The sequence below is a fragment of the Pleurodeles waltl genome, chromosome 3_1 (assembly GCF_031143425.1).
Source record: "Pleurodeles waltl isolate 20211129_DDA chromosome 3_1, aPleWal1.hap1.20221129, whole genome shotgun sequence".
Classification (NCBI taxonomy): Eukaryota; Metazoa; Chordata; class Amphibia; order Caudata; family Salamandridae; genus Pleurodeles; species Pleurodeles waltl.
The window spans coordinates 1,648,212,325-1,648,234,559 of record NC_090440.1 but is presented as its reverse complement, the minus strand read 5'-3'; the positions used below and the strand labels follow the sequence as shown (position 1 = coordinate 1,648,234,559).

At 43.9% G+C, this 22,235-nt stretch overlaps 1 protein-coding gene across 6 annotated transcripts in view; it reads right to left on the bottom strand.

The window, feature by feature from the left end:
* The window catches only part of MAP3K20 (mitogen-activated protein kinase kinase kinase 20), an 800,901-nt gene that overhangs the window by 588,619 nt on the left and 190,047 nt on the right, over positions 1-22,235 (bottom strand). For all 6 annotated transcript variants that reach the window (XM_069225360.1, XM_069225358.1, XM_069225359.1 and 3 more), the window contains exon 3: positions 19,522-19,609. In XM_069225360.1, coding sequence (XP_069081461.1) covers positions 19,522-19,609 — 88 coding nt within the window. The remainder of the gene's footprint in view (positions 1-19,521; positions 19,610-22,235) is intronic.

Genomic DNA, 22,235 nt, shown 5'->3' with positions numbered 1-22,235 from the left:
TGGGGAAAAAAAAAAAAATAGAACACAAGGACATAATACAACATAATACCGCATAACGAAGCGAAATAATATGACATTCTACACTGCCACTCCGCACCACATTATAACATCACAATGTAAATTATAAACTATTAGCTATTCCTTTCCCCAGATGTTCGCACCTACCTCCATCCTAATCATTATTACTATCTTAACCTATCATCTACAATAGAACGACTATGATGGTGGCACATACCAAGTAAGACCTTAGTAGGTCAGTATTATGATGTAATAATACACGGCAAGGAGTTAGTAATAGGACGAGATACGCATTATCTTCGCGTAATCCGGGGCTCAGCTACACTCATTACCTATCCTACGATTAATAGAGAGACGCTTGGCATAATGGCTCCTAACATGATAATGTGATAAGATACCAGGATATGCTCTGTTGATCAACCTAATATGTCATTGAAAAGTTGTAAGGCGAGACGAGGCAGTGTTATAGTTGAATAGAAATGCTCAGGAAGTATTATATTATACTGTATATTGGTATCTTTATGTGCCCATGCATACGCGAGAACTGTAATGCTCTGTTTGAGCTCTTCCCCCCCTTCTTCGCCCTGCCCCCTCGCCAGCCGGTCTCGGTCTTTCTGTCTGCCCAGTCCCTACTTTAATTTACGAACCTATCTTATGAACTCTTAAACACCCTACGATACCATACAACATCAAGTACTAGGCACAACATCCTAAACGCCATACCCCATCAACACCCGACACCCCCCCCCTCTCCAACGCCACCCAAGTACTATAGTTATTAACCGACCATTACTTCTGCCAATATACACTTTAGTTATATAACTAATACACTAGCCACTAACCACTGATGAACAGACCCACTTCCCGATACATAAACATAAACATAAGCACTGATGTGTACCCCCCCCACCCCTCTTTATCACCGACATATCGATAACTGGCTGTCTGCTATTTCCCCCCTCGCCCCCCCCCGATCGAGATCGCCCGACGGCACGAGAGCTCCGAGAGAAATCGGTCCCGCTGTTTACAGACCTAACGAACGAAGGAGGTTGGACTCCTAACCTCCCTCATCCCTATCCTTCTCCACTTCTTCCCCCAAATTGTACGCTCTCTTGCTATACTCTCAATCTCAACTTTAGCACACGCATCCATCCCTTCCCCCTCCTTCTCCCTCTTTTCTTCTCCCTCTCATTTCTCCTTGTCTTCTTTTCCCCTCATATTTCCCCTCCATCTGGCTCTCATCCTACTTATATTGCCTCTCTTCCTTCACCCTCTCCTCTCTCTTCTCTTTCTTCTCCAGAGGACTCCCTTGGCCTCCACCAGCCGCCAACCCCCGTATAAAATAAAACACCGTATCATATCGAAACACAACTCCCACTCTACCAACTAAGTCAATATCTCCCACCCTCCCTCCCCCCCCACCACCACCAACCCCGGAACGAGGGTGCTTACTCACAATTATCCAATATGTCGAAGTCCCACCCTCAAGCGACGCGACCATTACGCATACTCTCTTGGAATGTACACGGCATGACGAGCTATGTTAAGCGGAAAAAGATACTGTTCTATCTTCAATCCAAAAAAACAGATACTCACCTTGACACTCTGGAATCCAGTAAACTTAAACGGGATTGGGTAGGGAGGGTTGCCTTCAGCTGCCGTCCGACGAGTCAGGAATCTGGAAGTAATGGACCCCGCAAATGTGGAGTGGCGATACTAGTACGTAAATCCCTCCCGGTCACTATCATTAAAACCTGGAATGATACGGAAGGAAGGTATATATTTGCTAAACTAAAACTAGGGGACACTGTTTTATGCGTGGGATCCATTTACGCACCAACCGGCCCAAAACGCCCATTCCTTCTACAGCTAAATCGCCTCCTGACAGAAATCGGAACTACTCGATACATAATCGGGGGAGACTGGAATCCTGTCCAAGACGCCATAATGGATAGGACAGGCCCTGTTGATATATGTAACAATCACGACAGAGCGCTTCTGACAGACCTGACCACCGACGTCGGTCTGGTGGACTGCTGGAGAATACAACACCCGAAAGATAAGGAATATACTTTCCTATCCACCGTCCATGGCACCCAATCTCGTCTGGATTATTTCTTAGTATCACACACTGTAATCCCTCATATACAAGACACCTGCATCCTAGATAGCGGGCTATCAGATCACTCCCCAATACTAATCCGGATCCAGGTGGGACTCTCCTTCTCTGGTCGTAAACCATGGTGATTGGCTGTACACAGATATCGCTCTCCCCAAGGGAAGGAACAATTAAAAGCTCATGTAGCTACATACATGGCCGAGAATACAGGCACTGTATCCTCAAAAAGGATCCTATGGGCGGCAGCAAAAGCAACCCTAAGAGGGAATATGATGCGAGATGCAGCACTGGCCAACAAAGACAGAATAGCCCGCCAAACCACCTTAGAGACCACGATACAGGACCTCACTAAACAATATACCGCCCAACCATCCCCTAGGCTGCGACACGCCTTAGAACAGGCCCGCATGGCACACAATGAACTCTATACATCTCAGGCGGAATACGCACTGCAAAAATTGCGAGGCCGCCATTACGAACAAGGGGAAAAAGCAGGTCGACTCCTAGCGGCGCAGCTCCGACAAAGAGAGGCAGCCTCTGCCATTGCGGCCATAACATCTTCTTCAGGAGCAGTACTAACTCGCCCACAAGACATTGTAAACGAATTCGCCAAGTACTACCGACATTTGTACACTCCTGAAACAACGACAGATCAAACACAAATCGAGACATTCCTTACCGCGTCCAATCTGCCCCGTCTGTCTGAGGCAGGCAGGGCCCTCTTGGACGGTAACATAAGCAAAGAAGAGATAACCCAAGTTATAACAAGCCTCCCCTACCATAAATCACCAGGAGAGGACGGATTCCCTGCGGAATTCTATAAATGGGCTGGGGAAGAGGCAATAACCGCAGTACATGAAGCACTGACGGAAGCATGTCAAGAAGGCTCCCTGGGCGCTTTATCCAATAAAGCCACGATTGTCATCTTGCCTAAGCCAGGGAGAGACCCCCTTCTTTGCGGCAGTTACCGTCCTATCTCCCTTTTGAATGGGGATGTCAAACTCCTAGCTAGTGTTCTAGCAGCGCGACTACGCAAGGTGATACCATCATTGATTCACAATACCCAAGTAGGATTTGTACCAGGCCGTACCTCCAGAAATAATATGCGAACTCTTTGCCATACACTGTTAGAATCCATACAATTACCTGACGAAGCCCTAGCCCTGTCCCTAGACGCGGAGAAAGCATTCGACCGCATTGAGTGGTCCTACCTATTCACAACCATGAAGCATTTTGGCCTGGGGGAACAATTTATCTCTAAAGTGCGTTTATTATATGACCATCCCACAGCACAGGTTAACTGTGGGGGCATCATGTCAGACCCATTCCCTATCGGAAGGGGCACACGCCAGGGATGCCCCCTGTCGCCACTTCTATTTTTATTGGCCATGGAACCCCTAGCTGCCACCATACGAAATTCTCACCAAATAAAAGGGATCCATATCACCGGGGCCATATCCAAAATATATCTTTACGCAGACGACATTCTGTTAACAATGTCCGATCTAGAAACCTCGCTCCCAGCACTACTTTCCACTATAGAAGACTTTGCATCCCTATCCGGATATCGGGTAAACTGGGATAAAAGTGAGGCGCTACCATTATCCCGCATAACGACGAGGGCAGCGATACATGGCCTCCAATTCAAATGGACCCCGACCCGCCTTAAATATTTAGGAACGTTCATTAACCGAGGTCTAGAACATATGGTCAGGGACAACATAGACCCCCTTATATCTAAAATGAAACAAGACTTTGCCAAATGGTCCCTACTAGGCCTGTCCATGTGGGGCAGGACACAGGCGGTCAGAATGGTCACCTTACCACGCTTCACATACGTGCTAGGCATGCTCCCCCTACAGATACCTCTTTCCTCACTCCGATTAATAGACGCATCCATAAGGGCCTTCGTCTGGGGCTCCTCATGCCCAAGACTGAAACCTGCAATAATACTGGCACGACGGCTCTACGGAGGATTAGGACTACCCTCGGTAGAACAATACTCCCTGGCCCTACAACTCTCACAGCTAACATATACACTTCCGGATATAGCCGATCCACCGCAATGGGTGATCACAGAGAAACTCCTATATGGACAGTATACGGAGATGGGAGGAACATACGCCGACCATGTTCCCTTAGCTAACCCCATCCTCAAGGCTACAAACACAGCGTGGTGCAGAGCCCATCGACTACTAGGAGTACACCCCTCCCTGCATACTCAGGCTCCCATAGCAGGGAATAAAAGCATTAAAATAGGAGGGAATATTCTCAGATGGCCCCAATGGTCCGAGGCAGGTATCCACAATATATCTCACATAATAGATGGAGATAGCTTCTGCACATTCGCCGCCCTCCAGGAAGAATTCAGCATCCAAAGTAACCAGGAGTGGCGATATCTACAGCTCAAACACTGTATGCGGAGAACATTAGGAACCCCCCCCGTGGATGCTCAAAACCTCACCCATCGTCACCTATCTTCAGAAATGGGGCCGACAAAAAGGCGTCTTGGCTGGCCTCTATGCCGAATTAACTAACCACCTTTACTCTCAGCCTTTACTTGAACGATTACGCTTAAAGTGGCAGGATATACTAGAGATAACCTACACGGACGAAGAATGGCCAGACATACTAGAAGCCCTCGACAGGGGCGTACGTGAAGCACGCCTGAAATTTTGCCTATTTAAAATCCTTCAGGGGTGGTACTGGACCCCCGTTAAACTCTTCAGGGCAGGGATGATACCTCACGCGAACTGTTGGAGATGCACAGAGCCATATTGTGACCAACTTCATATTTTATGCCACTGTCCAACGGTACAGTCACTATGGGACGCAGTACGCCTCGCCTTATCGGACTTCATACAGATACCAAAACCGACCCCACCAGCATTTATCATCCTACATGACATTCGTCCGTATCCCTCCCTATCGCGGGCACATAAACGATTAATCCACACGGCGCTTGCCACGGCCAAAATATGCATACTCTGGCACTGGAGATCTAGCATTGCCCCCACACCCATAGAATGGATGACGGCCATGTATCAAACGGCTACCCATGAACGAGTGATTTATAACCTACAGGACCAAGCAGAACAATTTGAGGAGGTCTGGCGCCCATTCTTGAAGAGACCATGAAGCGGCTGGTGGATGACCAACGGATGATCAATGTTCAATGATCAATGATTAGGGAATATCAATTACCAATCACCCTCTGAGAATCCTAGACTCCGGAAATACATTTAATCTCCTACTGTCCCCTCTCTCTCTCCCTAGCTACGCTATCCTCTCCCCTTTCTCTCTTCTTTCTCTCTCTCTATCAATCAACAGGCCTCTAATTTTGTCATATGCACGAGACCCTGAACTACCCAACATAGTAACACAAGTCGCTTCCTAACACAAACAAGGACTGAGAAATCAACTCACATAAGACGTAGACACTCTCTAACCGACCTTACCATATCTAACATACATACTATCTACCTCTAGATAATAACTTGCTACAGACGGAGCAGTACTGAACGATCTACTCTTAGGCCTGAACAAGCTAGTCTCAGGATACAAAGACCCCCTGCCTTCCTTGAGTCTCTTCATTTTACATTCCCCCGCGATTACCCTTCCTCTTTCTCCCTCTTTCTTCCCCTTCTCTCCCCCTCCCTATTTCATATGACTATTTCGTCTCTCCCCTATACCAAGATCAACCCCTCCCACACATCCCTACCCTCGTTCTCCCTCCCTTTACCACCCCCCCCCCCCCCCACCTGTTCTCCACTTTTCTTCAAAATAAGGGTACAAAACTCAACTATGCAACTGGGAATTTTTACTTACCTGACAGTACATGCATATATGCTCACAATGGAAATAATTGTGGTAAAAGAACAAAAACAATGTTTTGAAAGCAAAACTGTTTGTTTATATGCTGTATGTATCGCCTTATATATTCCTAATAAAACTTTTGAAACTTAAAAAAAAAAAAAAAAAAAAAAAAAACAGATAGAGAGACTTGCAAAGACTGACAGAAAGAGAGTCTTGCAAAGACAGATAGATAAAGAGGGTTGCAAAGCCAAATGGATGTAGATATTGTTGCATAACTAGATAGATAGACATATAGATTGATAGATAGATAGATAGATAGATAGATAGATAGATAGATAGATAGATAGATAGATAGATAGATAGATAGATAGATAGACAGACAGACAGACAGACAAGACAGGTAATTGGAAAAAACACCAGAGATAAAATTAGTAGTATTTTAACTATATATAAAGGCCGAGCACTGAAAGGACAGAAAAAAGACATTAGAAAGACATACAGACTAAATTGGTTTACAAATATAACAACATACAAGAGCACTGAAAGCAAACTAGAATGCCATAGAAGTAGGACATGCAGACTCCATTGATTTACAAATATAACTGTTAATCACCAGCTGCCAAGGTCTTTTTGAACCCTTGAGGAACTAGCTGCAAATGATGACAGGCAGAGAGGCCCCTCAAAAACAAACCCCCATTACCACGGCACTGGCTAGCACATTCTATAGTCAATTGGCCATGTGTCTTCTAACTATAAGCAGATCTTTCAACCACTATGCCTTGTGATCAAACTTTGTAATAGATGGTATTTATTTTAGTTAAAATTATTTGATGTCATACATTGTACAACTATTCGCTTTGCAATTAATTGCAATATTAGCATGGATTATCTGGAACAAAAAGCCCTCTATGGCATATGAACGCTTCCTTTATTCATAGTTCAGGTGCCTTTCTCCTTTATTTCATATTGTTTACTTCTTGATTATATTTGTTTTGCTGGCTTGATACTGCTTCTAGAAGATAATAAGATAACCAATAATGCGAGGTGCTTTCATCCACATAAGTTGATGGATATGTGTGTTTTTTCAGTAATTAATTCTCCTTCATATGAAGCATGGTTGTTGGTGCCTGGAGAAGGCTTTCGCATTACATTATGTCCAGATGGTAGGGCTTGCACTTATCTCATTTGGTGTTAAACTTCCTCTTCTCCATAATATTACAACTGATATATTGATTAACCTTGTTTACCAGAAGCGAGCTTCCGAAATACTTGGAAAATTAATGAGTGGTACGTAAATAACACTGCTTATCTGTTGGGATGACTGATACAGACCTCATCTACTGCTGTGCTGCTAGCTCAAAGTCCAAGCCTTGATAGAGCTGTCTATTTCTAAGGCCTCTCAATTACACATTTGCCTCAATGTGATGGTTCCACTATCAGGCCTCTGAAAATGCCCTTCTATGATTAGAAAGAACACACATCACACTGGCAGCAGAAAAAATATCAATCAACAACACGTTTTAAAATATATGGTAGTGTTTGTTGTGTTTGGATGCAATATGTTTTTTTTTGTTGCTTACTTGTATAGTGTCAATGAAATACAAATATCTGCGTCCTGAAGTTTTTCCCATTGGTAAAACTCAATGAGGCCATTAGTGTTACATACGTGCTTGATCATATCACCATTATTGCTTCGACCTCTCACTATCATTGTTTTAACCAGCGCCCACCAACTACAACATAATGCTGGGGCGTTCGATTAAAGTGAGCACTGGATTTCTAAAACAAATGGCATCCTCCCGAACCAATTCACACAAAGAGTGTTTCTCTTTCTTGAATTTATTTCTCAATGTTTAACTCCAAGAGAGAAGATACCTGGTGAAGTAGTAAACCCTGAAGATGCAACACACGCCAGTAGCAAACCCTGAAAGTGCAACAGTTGATAACAGCTCTTAACAAAAGTGGACTCTAACATGCTAAATATAGATAGTCCCTGCAGACTTCTACCACATGGTATGGTCCTGCTCCATGGTGACTAACTACTGGACCAGGGTGACACAGGACCTATCGGATGTCCTTGAGAGGGAGGTTACCCTTCTCCCCTGTTGATATTACTTGGTGTGTTTGAGGAGCGTGGGAGGCACGAGAGCTGAGCAAGCTGAGCTGAGCGTTTTTGGGTACAGTTCTCCTGGTAGCTAAGGGAGATATTGCTGCGCCCTGGATGTCCCTTACTTCTCCCACACTGTCAGTATGGTGGCGAGGAGTAGATTGGTGTGCGCAAGAGAAACGTGTACGAGGCTATGAGCTGTCCCCATAACATGGGCGGGTTTGGGGGAAGTGGTTGGGTTTAGTTGCTTGAATATTGTAACAGATATAGAATTTTAGATGGTGTCTAATATGACTACGCTGTACTATTTGAAAGTTTATGATTTGCTACAGTCGCAGCCTTTTTCTCTTGTATCTTAATGATTGTGTGTCATCTGTTCAACTTTACCTTCTTGAGGTTTAAAATCAATAAAAATATGTTTATCAAAAAAATATATAGAGAGTGCCATAGGGTCAGAGGAAGGTCAGTCAAAAAGTAGTGTGATCTCCAAACAGAGCACACAGAAGAATGAAGGTTCTGCCATGCAGCACTGAAACCCATCTCTGAAAAGCAGTGCAACAATGCAATTCCTTGAGCACATTAAGGGCGAGAACAACCATTGTTCACTGATTATCAGCTCTGTTTACTAAAAGTTCATCCAATGTTCCAGAAAGATCTGCAGCAACTTTGAACCAAAAATAATATAAAAGTGGGCTTTCTAAGTTGGCTCAGAAGGCCTTTCTGCAGGGGGGAACACCTGGAGAACCTGACGCCTGAACTTTATCAAGACTAGGAAAACCTCAAAAAAACTAAAGACTGCGCGCAAGGGAGGAACAATCCAAAGCATTATTAACAGAACAGCTGTAATATGATATCCAGTGGACCTCAGATGCAAAGTGCTTGGTTTGACGTGCATACCTCTAAGTGTGAAGTGACAGGTACAATTTTCTGATGGCTGATGACTATTTCTAGATGTGTCAGCAGTAGTGCATGATGTTTCAATCTTTCCCACTCAAGGAGGGGCTGCTGGGAACACATTAGAAGCCACTCCAAAAACAACAGGAGCTTTATAACAACAAGAATAACCTAATGTTTGTCATGCTTCAGTTAATGAAACGAACATCTTCAACTATGTCTTATCTGAACTTCAGAAATTTAATCCTCACAACAGGCAATGGTGACTTTATTTAGTCAGAAAATGGACAACACAGATGCAAAGTTAGAATATTTCATAAACAGAATTGATTAACTTCAACAAAGTCTGATGTGAAAGAATCAAGCAACAATATTCAGACCAAGGCCTCTACCCTGTCTAAGCAACTGGCAGCAGGTAAACACAACAGGAGGATTTTGAGAAGAGATATAGAAGAAGTAATGTCCGCTATGCGGGCGTATTGGAGCATTGTGAAGATGGCTTAAGTCATCTATGTGTTTGAGAAAAATGATTAAAAATTACATTGTGCCAGTTTGATGAAAAGGAAAAAAAAAGGAAACCTGGTCTTGGGTGCATTCACATTTTCAATTCTCAGTTTTTTCAATAAATATAGTCTACTGTTTTAGAGCTGCACAAAGAATCAAATGTGAACTATTGTTACGAATTACTTTCCCACAAAATGCTAGTTTTTTTTACTCTTTCTATCTTTTTCCTGAAACGGAATAATAAAAGTATGGAAAAAGGGAATTTAATCTGATGTCAGTTAACCAAGTCTCTACTACCTCCTTTTCCATGCTACCACAAAGAAAATGGTTTCAAGCCTGCAGCAACATTTGTCCCTATAGTTGAACATTTGTCACTCATATCTCTAGCCAGATAATCAAGGTTTGTATTTAACATGTGCGCTCTTGTATATGCAATGAATGTATTGATTTTATCAGATCCTCACAACTGAAATGTGGAAAGACAATTCAGAGGAGTGTTACCTGATGCACACTTTTACAGCAATATCACAGTACAGAATCAAACTTCAGTGGGGGGAGAAAGGTCTGAATCCATATTATTATTATATTTCATTGCTGTTTCTGAACCATGCCAATAAGAGAACACACTCATATTATTGATGACAATTCCAGAGACAGGAACCATTTTTTGGAAAGCATGTGACTTATAGAGTATGTTTTTTTACCAGCATCAGTAGCTGTTAGAGTTACATCCTATCTGGGACTACCACTCACTCATTTTCCAGGGCCCAGGGTGCTAAAGAAGGAAGGCCTGTAGTGTAGACATTTATCTAGCCCCTGAGAAAGAATATGATTCTGCTAAGAACCTGGAGATGGTCTACATCTCTTTGAATCTACCTAGTTCCAGTAGTTCCAGAGAAGCATGTCATGATTCTACCTATTGCCCAATTTGTGAGTCCTATTCAAGACTTCAGTTTGGGTCCCAAATTCCCCTGTTACACTCAGAAACACTGCTTGCATCTCCTAGCCCAGAACCCCTAACTCTTGCTCTCACTTCAATACGAGAGTTGACCTTGGCATTTAAATATTTACCGAACCTCACCATTTTCGGTTTGTTCACCAGACTAGGGGAAAAATTGTAATTGTGGTGCATACCCTGAGGCAATGATTGGATCACTGCCCCCTATCCTGGCATCTCCCAGTATAGTATGAGTTACCCACTGTTAAATCTGCAGATAGAACTCACCAAAGAGTGTCCTTGATTCAATGGAGGCAGCATACTTGGTGTGCAGGAAGGATTCTCCAACCACTTCACCCCAGATGGAAACTTTGCGCCCACAGTAGCTCTAAAGTGTTCTTGACTGGGGTGGACACCTCTCCATGTGGCCCAGGATGTTAGTCTGTGTGTCCGGTGGAAGGAGTACAGTAGTATTGATGATTGAAGACCCGGATAGATCAAGGAAAGGATGTTTTGCATTTCATCTTCTCTATTTGCATCTGCTGTACGAGAGCAACAAAATGTTCTTCTGATGGTGGGTGAGGTTAAGGTTAATTCCCAACCAAGATGGCTGTCCTACCAGCTTGTGTTGCCAACATTTCCCTGTCCAAGATGGTGCTCGACTATTTTATTCTGAAGTCATTTTCTTTGCTACTCATATATATGGGAGCATGGATCTGAGATAAATGTGCTACAATGTTTTCGAATTCCTAATTTTCAATGCATTCTTCACCAAACCTACATATTTGTAGTCCTTGATTTTTGCTCCTATTTCTGCAACTATTTCCCTGTTGGGGGTTTCAGCATGGAAGATTATGCTTAGGGCTCCCGGTTTTACGATATTTTTTTTAACATTTCCATCTGTATTTATCTATATTTATTTTGGGGTTATATGGAGTAACAAAATGTTATATTTCCACATTTATTTAACTGATAAACCTGTGTTCATATCTTTATGCCTGTTGCATTTTAGCAAACTAAGCAGCCAAATATAACAAAACACTACACTGACAGGTAGCTATTAGCATTATATACAAATATATGTTAGCATATGCCTGAATTTAAGGAAATCTCATCCTGGTTTTAAATTCCCATGGTGTCTATCTGTTTAGCGGTTGGTCTGGAATTCATGAACGACAACAAGGTGTGTCAATCATAAGAAGCAACATTTTCTGTATTTTTCTGCTTTAAAAATAAATACAGACAGGAAATCGGTAAAATCAGTCACAACTGAAAACTAGAGGCCTTAGTTATGCTATACTATGTCTCTGGGCTGACTCAATGTAGTTTGGCATCTTAATTCCCTACTCTTGCAAACAAACCTCTTCATCTTTAAGCAAGAACTATTGATACTTCCAATGTTTCTTGAGAGAGAAACCTTTACTGAGCCCGCCTTTTGCACTACCGACTACTGATAGTATATGGACGTGTGGTTGGTCATAAATAGCAGGACCTTTCTTGAAAGCAGTTTTGTATCTTTATGTCCGCAACCTACTGCAGTTTAGAGAATATGTGAGCAAAACTGCAGTCAGTGCGAACATACAGTACTATTTGTGAAAAAACTACAATCTTATGGGAAAGCATATGAAACACATCTTTAAAAATATATTAAGAGTCTTAACACTTTTGCACTTCCTCAAAAAACACCAAAAAATGACTACGTAGTCTGGGCTCACTGCAAAGGTGCAAACAGAATTCAATCTCCCGACTGAGGTCAAGGAGCTGCGGCTTGCTCTGCAGGCCATGCTGCGAGGGAGAGCCCCAGGTCCCAGTGGCTTCCTAGTGGAGTTCTTTAAGAAACCTGCCAGTTTCATGGCTCCCGTCATACTCAAATTGTTTCAGGAGGCCCTTTGCTCTGGGGCATTATCCTCGGATATTAGTGGAGCCATGGTGGTGGCCCTCCCTATACCAAAAAAGCTTTCTGCTGACTGGGCATACTATCACCCGATTACAATGATTAGTGTAGATGCAAAATTGATGGCGAAGGTGATGGCCACCCGATTGGCTAAGATAGTATGCTTTTTAGTATCTGGGAACCAAAATGGCTTTAGGCCCACCAGGAGGACTTTGAGAAAACCTTCCACTCTGATGAATGGCCTTCCATTCAAACAATGCCACAGTGTGTGAATTTTGGACCACACTTTCAGAGGTGTGTCCAATTGCCAGACGTGGCCCTGTGAGCAAGGGTGAGGGTAAATGGTGCCCTTCTTGTAGATTCCCTATGCATAAGGGTATCAGACAGGGCTGCTTCTTATCCCCGTACCTGTTTGTACTCGTTATCGAGACATTGGCCAAGTGGGTGAGGCAGGTAGAAGCAAGGTACAGAGGACCCCATCTTGCTCTATGTGGACAATGTCTTGCTATTCATACAGCGGGGGGGGTATTGCTACTCAGACTGATCCACATGCTGACTGTGTATGGGGGTACTTCAGGCTTATGAGTCAAGAGATATAAATCCTTCCTTGTCTTGCGGCCCATCTCCCCTACTCCTCCAATGTAGGGTACTCAAACCATTAATGTGTGCCCGGAGTATTCATTTATTTGGGGATGCAAGTGACTACGGAATCAGAGACCGTCTGGGAACTCAACATGGTTTCCAGGGAACACAAAACTGGCACGCTGGGGAACGCCCCAGTTGAATATACAGGGGCGCATCACCCTCTTTAAATGATAGCACACCCACAACTGTTATATAGCCTACGGAAGTATCGACATAGGATTCCACAGCAACGTTTTTCAAAACTGCAGACACATGTTAATGCCTACAGCTGAGGAGTAACCTCCACTCTCCCCCCCCACCCCACGGGTTACCCATAAAAAATATATACAGACGCATTTGTTGGAATCTTTGCGGCAGTGAATGTCTAGCTTTATTACTGGCCAGCGCAGCTGTTGGCAATTAATGATTGTCTTTTCAGGGACCTCAGTAATCTGCCTGGATTTGACTGGATTCCCGAAATTCGCACCTTGTTGTGGCTCTATGACACCGAGACCCGGCAGCACCTGCCTCACATTACAGCAGATCCCACTGAATGCTGGCAGGTGGCCTTAAATGGATGGGATGGGCTAAAGTCCAACTAGGGAAACATCATTGTAGGTGGGTTCAAGGCAAAAGACATTCACACAGTTACAAGGTTTTCAGAAATGGGCCAAGCTTGGCATGTCCAAGTTAGCTGATGTCTGCGTCCATGGTCACATGTTCTACTTCTTACAATTGAGTACTGAATATGAGTTACATTGGTCCCAGTTCTTTTTTGTACCTGCAGCTGAGGCATGCTTTGGAATATCTAAGGAAAGGTGTCAGCCTTAGGGTGGTCTTCCTCTAGACTTTTTGCCTTACTCCTCCATATTTTTCTTATATACTTTTTGTTAGGACTTTGTGCTCTTTCCTACTGTTAACCAGTGCTAAAGTGCATGTTCTCACTCCCTAAAACATGGTAACTGTTAGAAATGGGGTCCTTGGTTGACAGTCAGGTTACCCCCTGTTCAAGCAAGGACCCTCACTCTAGTCAGGGTAAAAGAGAATCACCCTCAGCTAACCCCTGCTTACCCCCTTGGTAGCGTGGCAGAGCAGTAGGCTTAACTTCACAGTGCTAGGTGTAAAGTACTTGTACCAACACATACAGTAACTTAATGAAAACACTACAAAATGACACAACACCAGCTTAGAAAAAAAAGGAAATATTTATCTAAACAAAACAAGACCAAACGACAAAAATCCAACATACACAAGTCAAGTTATGAATTTTTAGAGATTAAACTCAAAAATAGCGCTTAGAAACAAAAATGCTTCGATGAGATGTTAACACGGCGTCGTGACGGCGTCGTTTCCGACAAGCCGACACCAGCGGCGCCGGACACGGAGTCGTGTAGACCCCCAAGTCTTTGGTGAAGAGTGAAAACAAGCCGATGAGCGAAGTCGGGGATCGCAGCGTCTGTGCGAAACGTTGAATCCGTGCACTTCGAGCGGCGTCGGTCACAACGTGGTGCGGGGACTTCCACGGAGTCGCAGACTTCAGCGGGGCTGCTGCGGCGTCGGGCCTGCAAAGAGCGTCGCGTTCCAGCAAAGGTCATGGCGTCAGGTGCAGGCGGCGTTACCGGATTCAGCAGCGGCGTCGGTCCGAAGTCGTCCGAAGTCCATTTCCTTGGATTCCACCAGCTTTCCTTTCAAGGGCCCAGGAACTGGATAGGGCATCACTTGTCAGAGCAGGCGTCTCTCCAGAGACTCCAGGTGCTGGCAGAGAGAAGTCTTTGCTGTCCCTGAGACTTCAAACAACAGGAGGCAAGCTCTAACTCAAGCCCTTGGAGATTTCTTCACAAGATGGAAGGCACACAAAGTCCAGTCTTTGCCTTCTTACTCTGGCAGAAGCAGCACTACAGGAAAGCTCCACAAAGCACAGTCACAGGCAGGGCAGCACTTCTTCCTCAGCTATCAGCTCTTCTCCAGGCAGAGGTTCCTCTTGGTTCCAGAAGTGTTTCTAAAGTCTGTAGATTTGGGTGCCCTTCTTATACCCATTTTGGTCTTTGAAGTCACCTTTCTTCAAAGGGGACTCACACCTACTTGTGAAATCCTGCCTTGCCCAGGCCAGGCCTCAGACACACACCAGGGGGTTGGAGCCGGTATTGTCAGAGGCAGGCACAGTCCTTTCAGATGAGAGTGACCACTCCACCCCTCCCTCCTAGCAGAGATGGCTAATCAGGAAATGCAGGTTACACCCCAGCCCCCTTTTGTGTCACTGTCTAGTGTGAGGTGAAAAACAACCCAACTGTCAAACTGACCCAGACAGGGAATCCACAAACAAGGCAGAGTCACAGAATGGTTTAAGCAAGAAAATGCTCACTTTCTAAAAGTGGCATTTTCAGACGCACAATCTTAAAATCAACTTTACTAAAAGATGTATTTTTTTATTGTGAGTTCAGGGACCCCAAACTCCACATGTCCATCTACTCTCTAGGGGAATCTACACTTTAATCATATTTAAAGGTAGCCCCCATATTATCCTATGAGAGAGACAGGCCTTGCAACAGTGAAAAACGAAATTGGCAGTATTTCACTGTCAGGACATATAAACCACATTACTATATGTCCTACCTTATCCATACACTGCACCCTGCCCTTGGGGCTACCTAGGGCCTACCTTAGGGGTGCCTTACATGTAAGAAAAGGAAAGGTTTAGGCCTGGCAAGTGGGTACACTTGCCAAGTCGAATTTACAGTGTAAAAATACACTTACAGACACTGCAGTGGCAGGTCTGAAACATGATTACAGGGTAACTTGTGTGGGTGGCACAACCAGTGCTGCAGGCCCACTAGTAACATTTGATTTACAGGCCCTGGGCACCTCTAGTGCACTTTACTAGGGACTTAACAGTAAAACAAATATGTCAATCATGGAGAACCAATTACGTACACATTTTAAACAGGAGCACTTGCACTTTAGCACTGGTTAGCAGTGGTAAAGTGCCCAGAGTTACAAAAACAGTAATATCAGAGTCCAGCACACATCAACAACCTGGGGAACAGAGGCAAAAAGTTAAGGGAGACCATGCCAAGGATGAAAAGTCTAACAGTAACATTGTCATCTGTGCATTTGGCATAATTTATTACTTATTTATCTGTAAGTCCCTAGCAACACTGGTACTACAAGTGCCCTGGGTCTGTATATTAAATGCTACTAGTGAGCCTGTGGCACTGACTGTGCTACCCACTTAAGTAGCTCTTTAAACATGGCTCAGGCCAGCCATTGCAGCATGTGTGTGCATTTCTAAACTACCATTTCAACCTGGCAAAATAAACCTTTTTCTAGGCCCAAACCTTCCTTTTTAATGCATTCAGGTCATCCCTAGGATAGGCCATAAACAGCCTACAAAGCAGGGTGCACTGATTTTAAAAAGTGGGACATGTACTTATGTTTTATATGTCCAGATAGTAAAATAAAACTCTTAAATGCACTTTTCACTATTACAAGGCTACCTCTCACATAGGATAACACTGGAATTACATTATATACATTTAATAAGTTGTAACTTCCAAATGGGAAGAGGTGACCAGTGCATGTTTGGTGTCTTTGGAACTGTAATGAAAAATTCTCTATCATGGTGAAGTAGGATTTTTGGTTACAATTTTGAAAATGCCACATTTATAAAGTTGGCATTTTTCCAGCCTTAGCCATTTGGTGCTGCAGCTTGTCTCTGGGCAACATGAATGGGTGGTCTTTGTGATGTCTTCCAAGACAGCCCCACACAATAAAGAGCTTCGGTGTGCCTGAATGGGCCATCACTGGCAGGATGGGGTGTAATGCTGGGCTAAGCCCCACTTACACCTGACTATGCTGTGTCCTGCCTTCACACAAAGGGTTGTATATCCCTTGCAGTTGGTCTGCAGCCAGAGCAGAGGAGACAGGAAACATGTACACTACAAAGGGAATCCTCTCGATGCTTTTCCCACTTCAAAGAAGGCACAAGGGATAATTGTTGGACCTGAGACACCAAAACATAAGTAAACTTCTGGGCCTGTGGAAGACTCACCAGTAAGAACTGCTGTGCTGCTGAAAGGACTGCCACTCTGCTGGACTGCTGACCTGAAGGTCTGTTGTCCTGCTCTGCTGACTTGCTGCCCACTTGTCTGGGTGAGAACACCTGGCCCTGCAACTTGTATCAAGGACCACCCGAGTGATTCCAAGGGCTAGTCTCATGTAACCGCTTTTTGCGGCTATTTTCACTGAATTATTTAAACTTGCATACCTCCAGTTCTACTGATTAGATTTTAGTTGTTATGTCTTGCTTTATGTATTACAATCTACACTAAGGGGGTGATTCTCACCCTGGCGGGCGGCGGAGGCCGCCCGCCAGAGTTCCCCCCTCCAAAATACCGCTCCGCGGTCGCAAGACCGCTGAGGGTAATTTGGGTTTTGCACTGGGCTGGCGGGTGACCGCCAAAAGGCCGCCCGCCAGCCCAGTGCAAAAACAGCCTTCCCACTAGGACGCCGGCTCAGAATTGAGCCGGCGGATTGGGAAGGTGCGACGGGTGCAGTGGCACCCGTCGCGTATTTCAGTGTCTGCAAAGCAGACACTGAAATACAAAGTGGGGCCCTCTTACGGGGGCCCCTGCAGTGCCCATGCCTTTGGCATGGGCACTGCAGGGGCCCCCAGGGGCCCCACGACACCCCATACCGCCATCCTCTGCCGCCAGGAACAGGATGGCGGTATGGGGTGTCAGAATCCTGCGCCGCCATGGAGGATTCTACAGGGCAGCGGAAAACCGGCGGGAGACCGCCGGTTTTCCCTTTCTGACCGCGGCTGAACCGCCGCGGTCAGAATGCCCTGCGGGGCACCGCCAGCTTGTTGCCGGTGCTCCCGCCAACCCTGGCCCCGGCAATGACCCCGTAAGTTTCTAAATTGGGTGGGATTTTTCTTGTGTTGTGTTTTCACATTATTACTGTCTGAAGTGCTGCACAAATACTTTACGGATTTACTTTAAGTTAAGCCTGATCGTTCTGTGCCATGCTACCAGAGGGTAGAGCACATGTTAATTTGGGGTTTGCTTGTGACTTCACCCTGACAAGGATTGTGGTTGCTGGATGAGTGGTGTTTCACACCCCTCAACCAGCACCCCAATTTCTTACAGCCTCAGACCCACTTCACGACTTTAATCCACTGGAGCCTAAACTCACCATGGGGGAGATTGAGGTGAAGGGTGTTTCGCGCATTTATAAGATGCTAACAGTATGCACTGCCGGAATGGTGGGAGACGGTTATTGGGGAGATGAGGAGGACTTGGTGGAGGCAAAAATGGTGGCCAATTAGTGATCTTTGCTAGACTGCAGCTGATCCAATTTAAATACTTCCACCAAGTCTAATACACACCAGATGGGGAATGGAAAATGGGGAAGGTGCCAGAGCTGGAGTACCTCTTACACAGAAAAACAAGGGGTACTTGGCTCCATACAGTATGGGAATACCCTGTCATCTCTCCCTACTGGTCTAGAATTCACTGTACACTAGGTGACAAGCGTCCCAATGGGGCGAGGGCCCAGGATGGCACTCCTAAGGGTGTTTGCGGGGTGGGATCGACTTCGGGGTCAGCACACATTGGTGGGTATTGGTTTTGGGCTGACTAAGCATAATATAGGTAGAAGAAGGGTGTCCCCCGTTTTAGGAATGGTTGCAAGGCATGGACTATTCCTCGATAACTGAAGAGGTTGTTTACAAATCCAAAGGCTGTCCAAATAAACACACAACGAATTGGGGTGCATGTAGAGAGCATTTTCAGGTCACCTGACCCAATGCCCAGATGCATTGGGTCAGGACGACTGATTTTGCACCTGTTTAGATGTCTTAAAGGGGTTTGGTGGGAGAGGGTGTCCAGGGGACTATGCAGTTCTAATAAAATAATGTGTATGAATTGTTTTTGTCCTTTCAGCACCGGTATGTGCTGCCAATTAAGTCATGTCTTTCAGTTGTCCTGAAACCAATAAAAATTATTGCCAAAAAATACTATACATCATCAGATGTAAGTCAAACATTGTCAGTGTCCAAAATTTATGATCCACATTGTGCTGCACTTCGGCCTGAAGCACAATGCTTAATTTGTATAAAAAACACTAAGGACAGGGGCTCAAATTGTTTCTTAGGAACCTGCCAAGGTTACCTGGTCGTGATTCCGTCTCAAGCCTCTTTCTTCCACCACCTTACAAAAGTTACAGAGGAATCTTTCTATACAATGTTACTGTTTTTGTGCAGTAAAACCATCCCATTGTCGTGCAATTATGTGGAAAACTCAAGTTTACTGTAAGAAGCCAATTTTTCCAACTGTAAAACCACACAAATTCTGCTAATCTATGTTCTACACCTACTCCCAACAGGTGGTAAATGTATACTTGGGCCAGTGTGTGGAGTAGGAAAGAGTGGTGGTGGTGGGGGGGCGGGAGGGGCAAGTGAATTGTTTTCTTTTAATAGCCGAGGGAAAGATTGTTAATTTCGTTCCAGTTACCTTGTAATCAAGCCCTTGGAGGTCAAATGCTTTTATAATTTTGTATATATTATTTTTTATTTTACCTGCTGTCGCTTATATATGAGATTCACTCACCTGTAACAATACAGTAGTTCGGAGGTTCAAGCACTGCTCCATAAAACTGAATGATGTTTCTGTGACTGAGCATGCTCAGTATCTCCGCCTACAGATAAAACAAAGTCATAATTACATGTCTTGTTTGAAAAATTAAATAAGAGATATAATTAGGTTACAACGTCACAGACTCTAGTGCATGCATGTAATGAATTAAATATATTGCTGTAGTATATTTGACACAAGCCAGAATTACGCAAGTAGTTGGAAACATTCCCTGTCTTCCAAGCAAAGTCAAAGGCAGAGGAACTGAAAGAGGTTTGCGTCAAATATTGTAAGTCTGCAGGCCCTCAAAAAACATCGTAACAACGGGACACGAAGTATAAGCATGAGCCTGTCAATTCATTTCAAATCAGTCTTTTGTGTTAACTTTACTAAAACCTTAAGAAAGGTAAAAAAGAAACACTATTATTTCTTAAAACACATCACATCAAAATGTAAAACTGTATAAAAAGGACATTTCAGCACAATTTTTGGAAATCTCTTAATGATTACAAGATCATTTTATGAAATACATAAGGCAATAATTAATAATAAACAGCTGTGCCAACCATCCAAAAAGTAATACCTTTGCATTAAAAAAAACACTTATAGGTTTCTTTCAAAATTCGCGCCTATAAGAACAGCTGGCCTCTCACGACATATGCAAAAGATTGCATATTCCTTGGACCACAACAGTATGTAAAAACATAATAGTTACAGAAATTAACCTACAGAGTGAAGATCGATGTCTTGTTAAACTCCTGTCTGTATGCCTGCATTCTGCCAAATACGTTTATTGGGAAAACTCCTTTACCACTTCCATATACCTGAAGAACCGGACCAATAGTTTGAAGTGTGCGTTTTTCATGAGATGCCCTCCTAGAATGTAAAGTTTCATGAACACTGGGAACCAACACTCTCTATGATCTTCAGTAAGAATAGCTCATATCAAAAGAACATGGAGTAAAGACGCTGGGCCTGTTTTGAACTTTGGAGGAGAAGACACTCCATTGCAACTGCAATGGAGTACGCTATCCATCAATACCTTGGTCCATCTGCCTGATTTATAGGCATGATGACTTAAGTGAGTGAGTGACTGAGCTTACTCCGGCTCCCTTGCTGCCATACTCCTCTAACGGCCTGACGGAGTACAGCCAGTAAGAGGCGAGGCTTACATATACCCCCGTCCACCTAATTTAGAGCGGACAAGGTTAAATGTTCTTGTGTTTTTTGCAGATCGTCACTGTTAGGTAAAACTTGGAAGAGAGAGACAATAAAATAATGACCCCATTGGAATAGAAGATAGTTCCTGTGGCATAGGGGTCATTCATTTTTGCTTCTCTAAAACCAAAATCCTGCTTTGGGCTCAGGGGTTGCTTTTTTTCATTCCAGGTTGGATTGGATGGTATTGTACCTATCCAAAGTTGTAATACTATGCCTGGAGCACAAAAGGGCTTTTGTCATTTTTCAGCTCGGCGTAGATAGCTGTAACTAATCCTATGTTTAAAGACTTTGCTGTAAAACTGTACAAGGCAAAAGGCTTCCTCACTTTCTTGCTGCCATGGATGGCACTGTACATCTTATGGTTAAAAACACTGCTAGAAAAACAGTCATTTGAGGTGAGCAGATTCTGAGTATCTATGGTGTTGTGAGGTGTTCTGTGTAAAGGAGCTGCTCTCCACCTAAACTTGTAAACTTGGGAATTACCCAGAGTTCACTGCCTCCTTTTTAGCATAATTTGTGTGGCAGGCTAAGCCTCAAAAAAGGATATTGTCAGCCATATATATATATATATATATATATATATGTGTACATATATATATATATATATATATATATATATATATATATATATATATATATATATATATATATATATGGATAGATAGATAGATAGATAGTTATCTGTATATCTATATCTATATCAATATATATATATATATTTTTTTTTTTTTCAAACAACGATTACGCTGCACTCCAGGAAAGTTTGTATGCTTTTAATTACAAACTAAAGCAGATCACCTACATCACCAACAACGCAACGTGTCTTAAGGTCCAATGGGAATTAACATGGGAGATGCAACTTTTTTGACCCCACCTTTTTCCCGGCCGCCACTTGACAGTTCACCCCAAAACTTTCTGAGCGCAAGAATCATTGCAATTTTTTTTTTACATTTCGTGACGATTCATCAAACGGTGCCAAAGATATAGGCAAGTCAAAAATCACTTTTTCTATGGAAACATGGTCCTAACTCTAACTACTTAGTGGTGACCGCCTAGATAGGTAGTTATAGCTAGGACCTACTATTCCCATAGACAAAAGGTTTGCTTTTGCTAATAACTTTGGCGCCATTTGAGAAATCTTCATACAATTTTCTAAACTAGTACACAAGATAGTTCAGCTGCTGTATGGAAAGTTTTGGGGTGATTCGTAAAGCGGGAGCCAAGAAAAAGTCAGAAATGCTCACCACTATAACATCATTGCAGTTGGCCGCAACTTGAAAGGAACGTTGCAGCTTACATTTTGTTTGTTGGTTGGCACACGATAGGCAAAAATACAGTGTGAAAACACATAGGCCCTCATTCTGACCCTGGCGGTCTTTGACCGCCAGGGCGGAGGACCGCGGGAGCACCGCCGACAAGCCGGCGGTGCTCCAATGGGGATTCCGACCGCGGCGGTAAAGCCGCGGTCG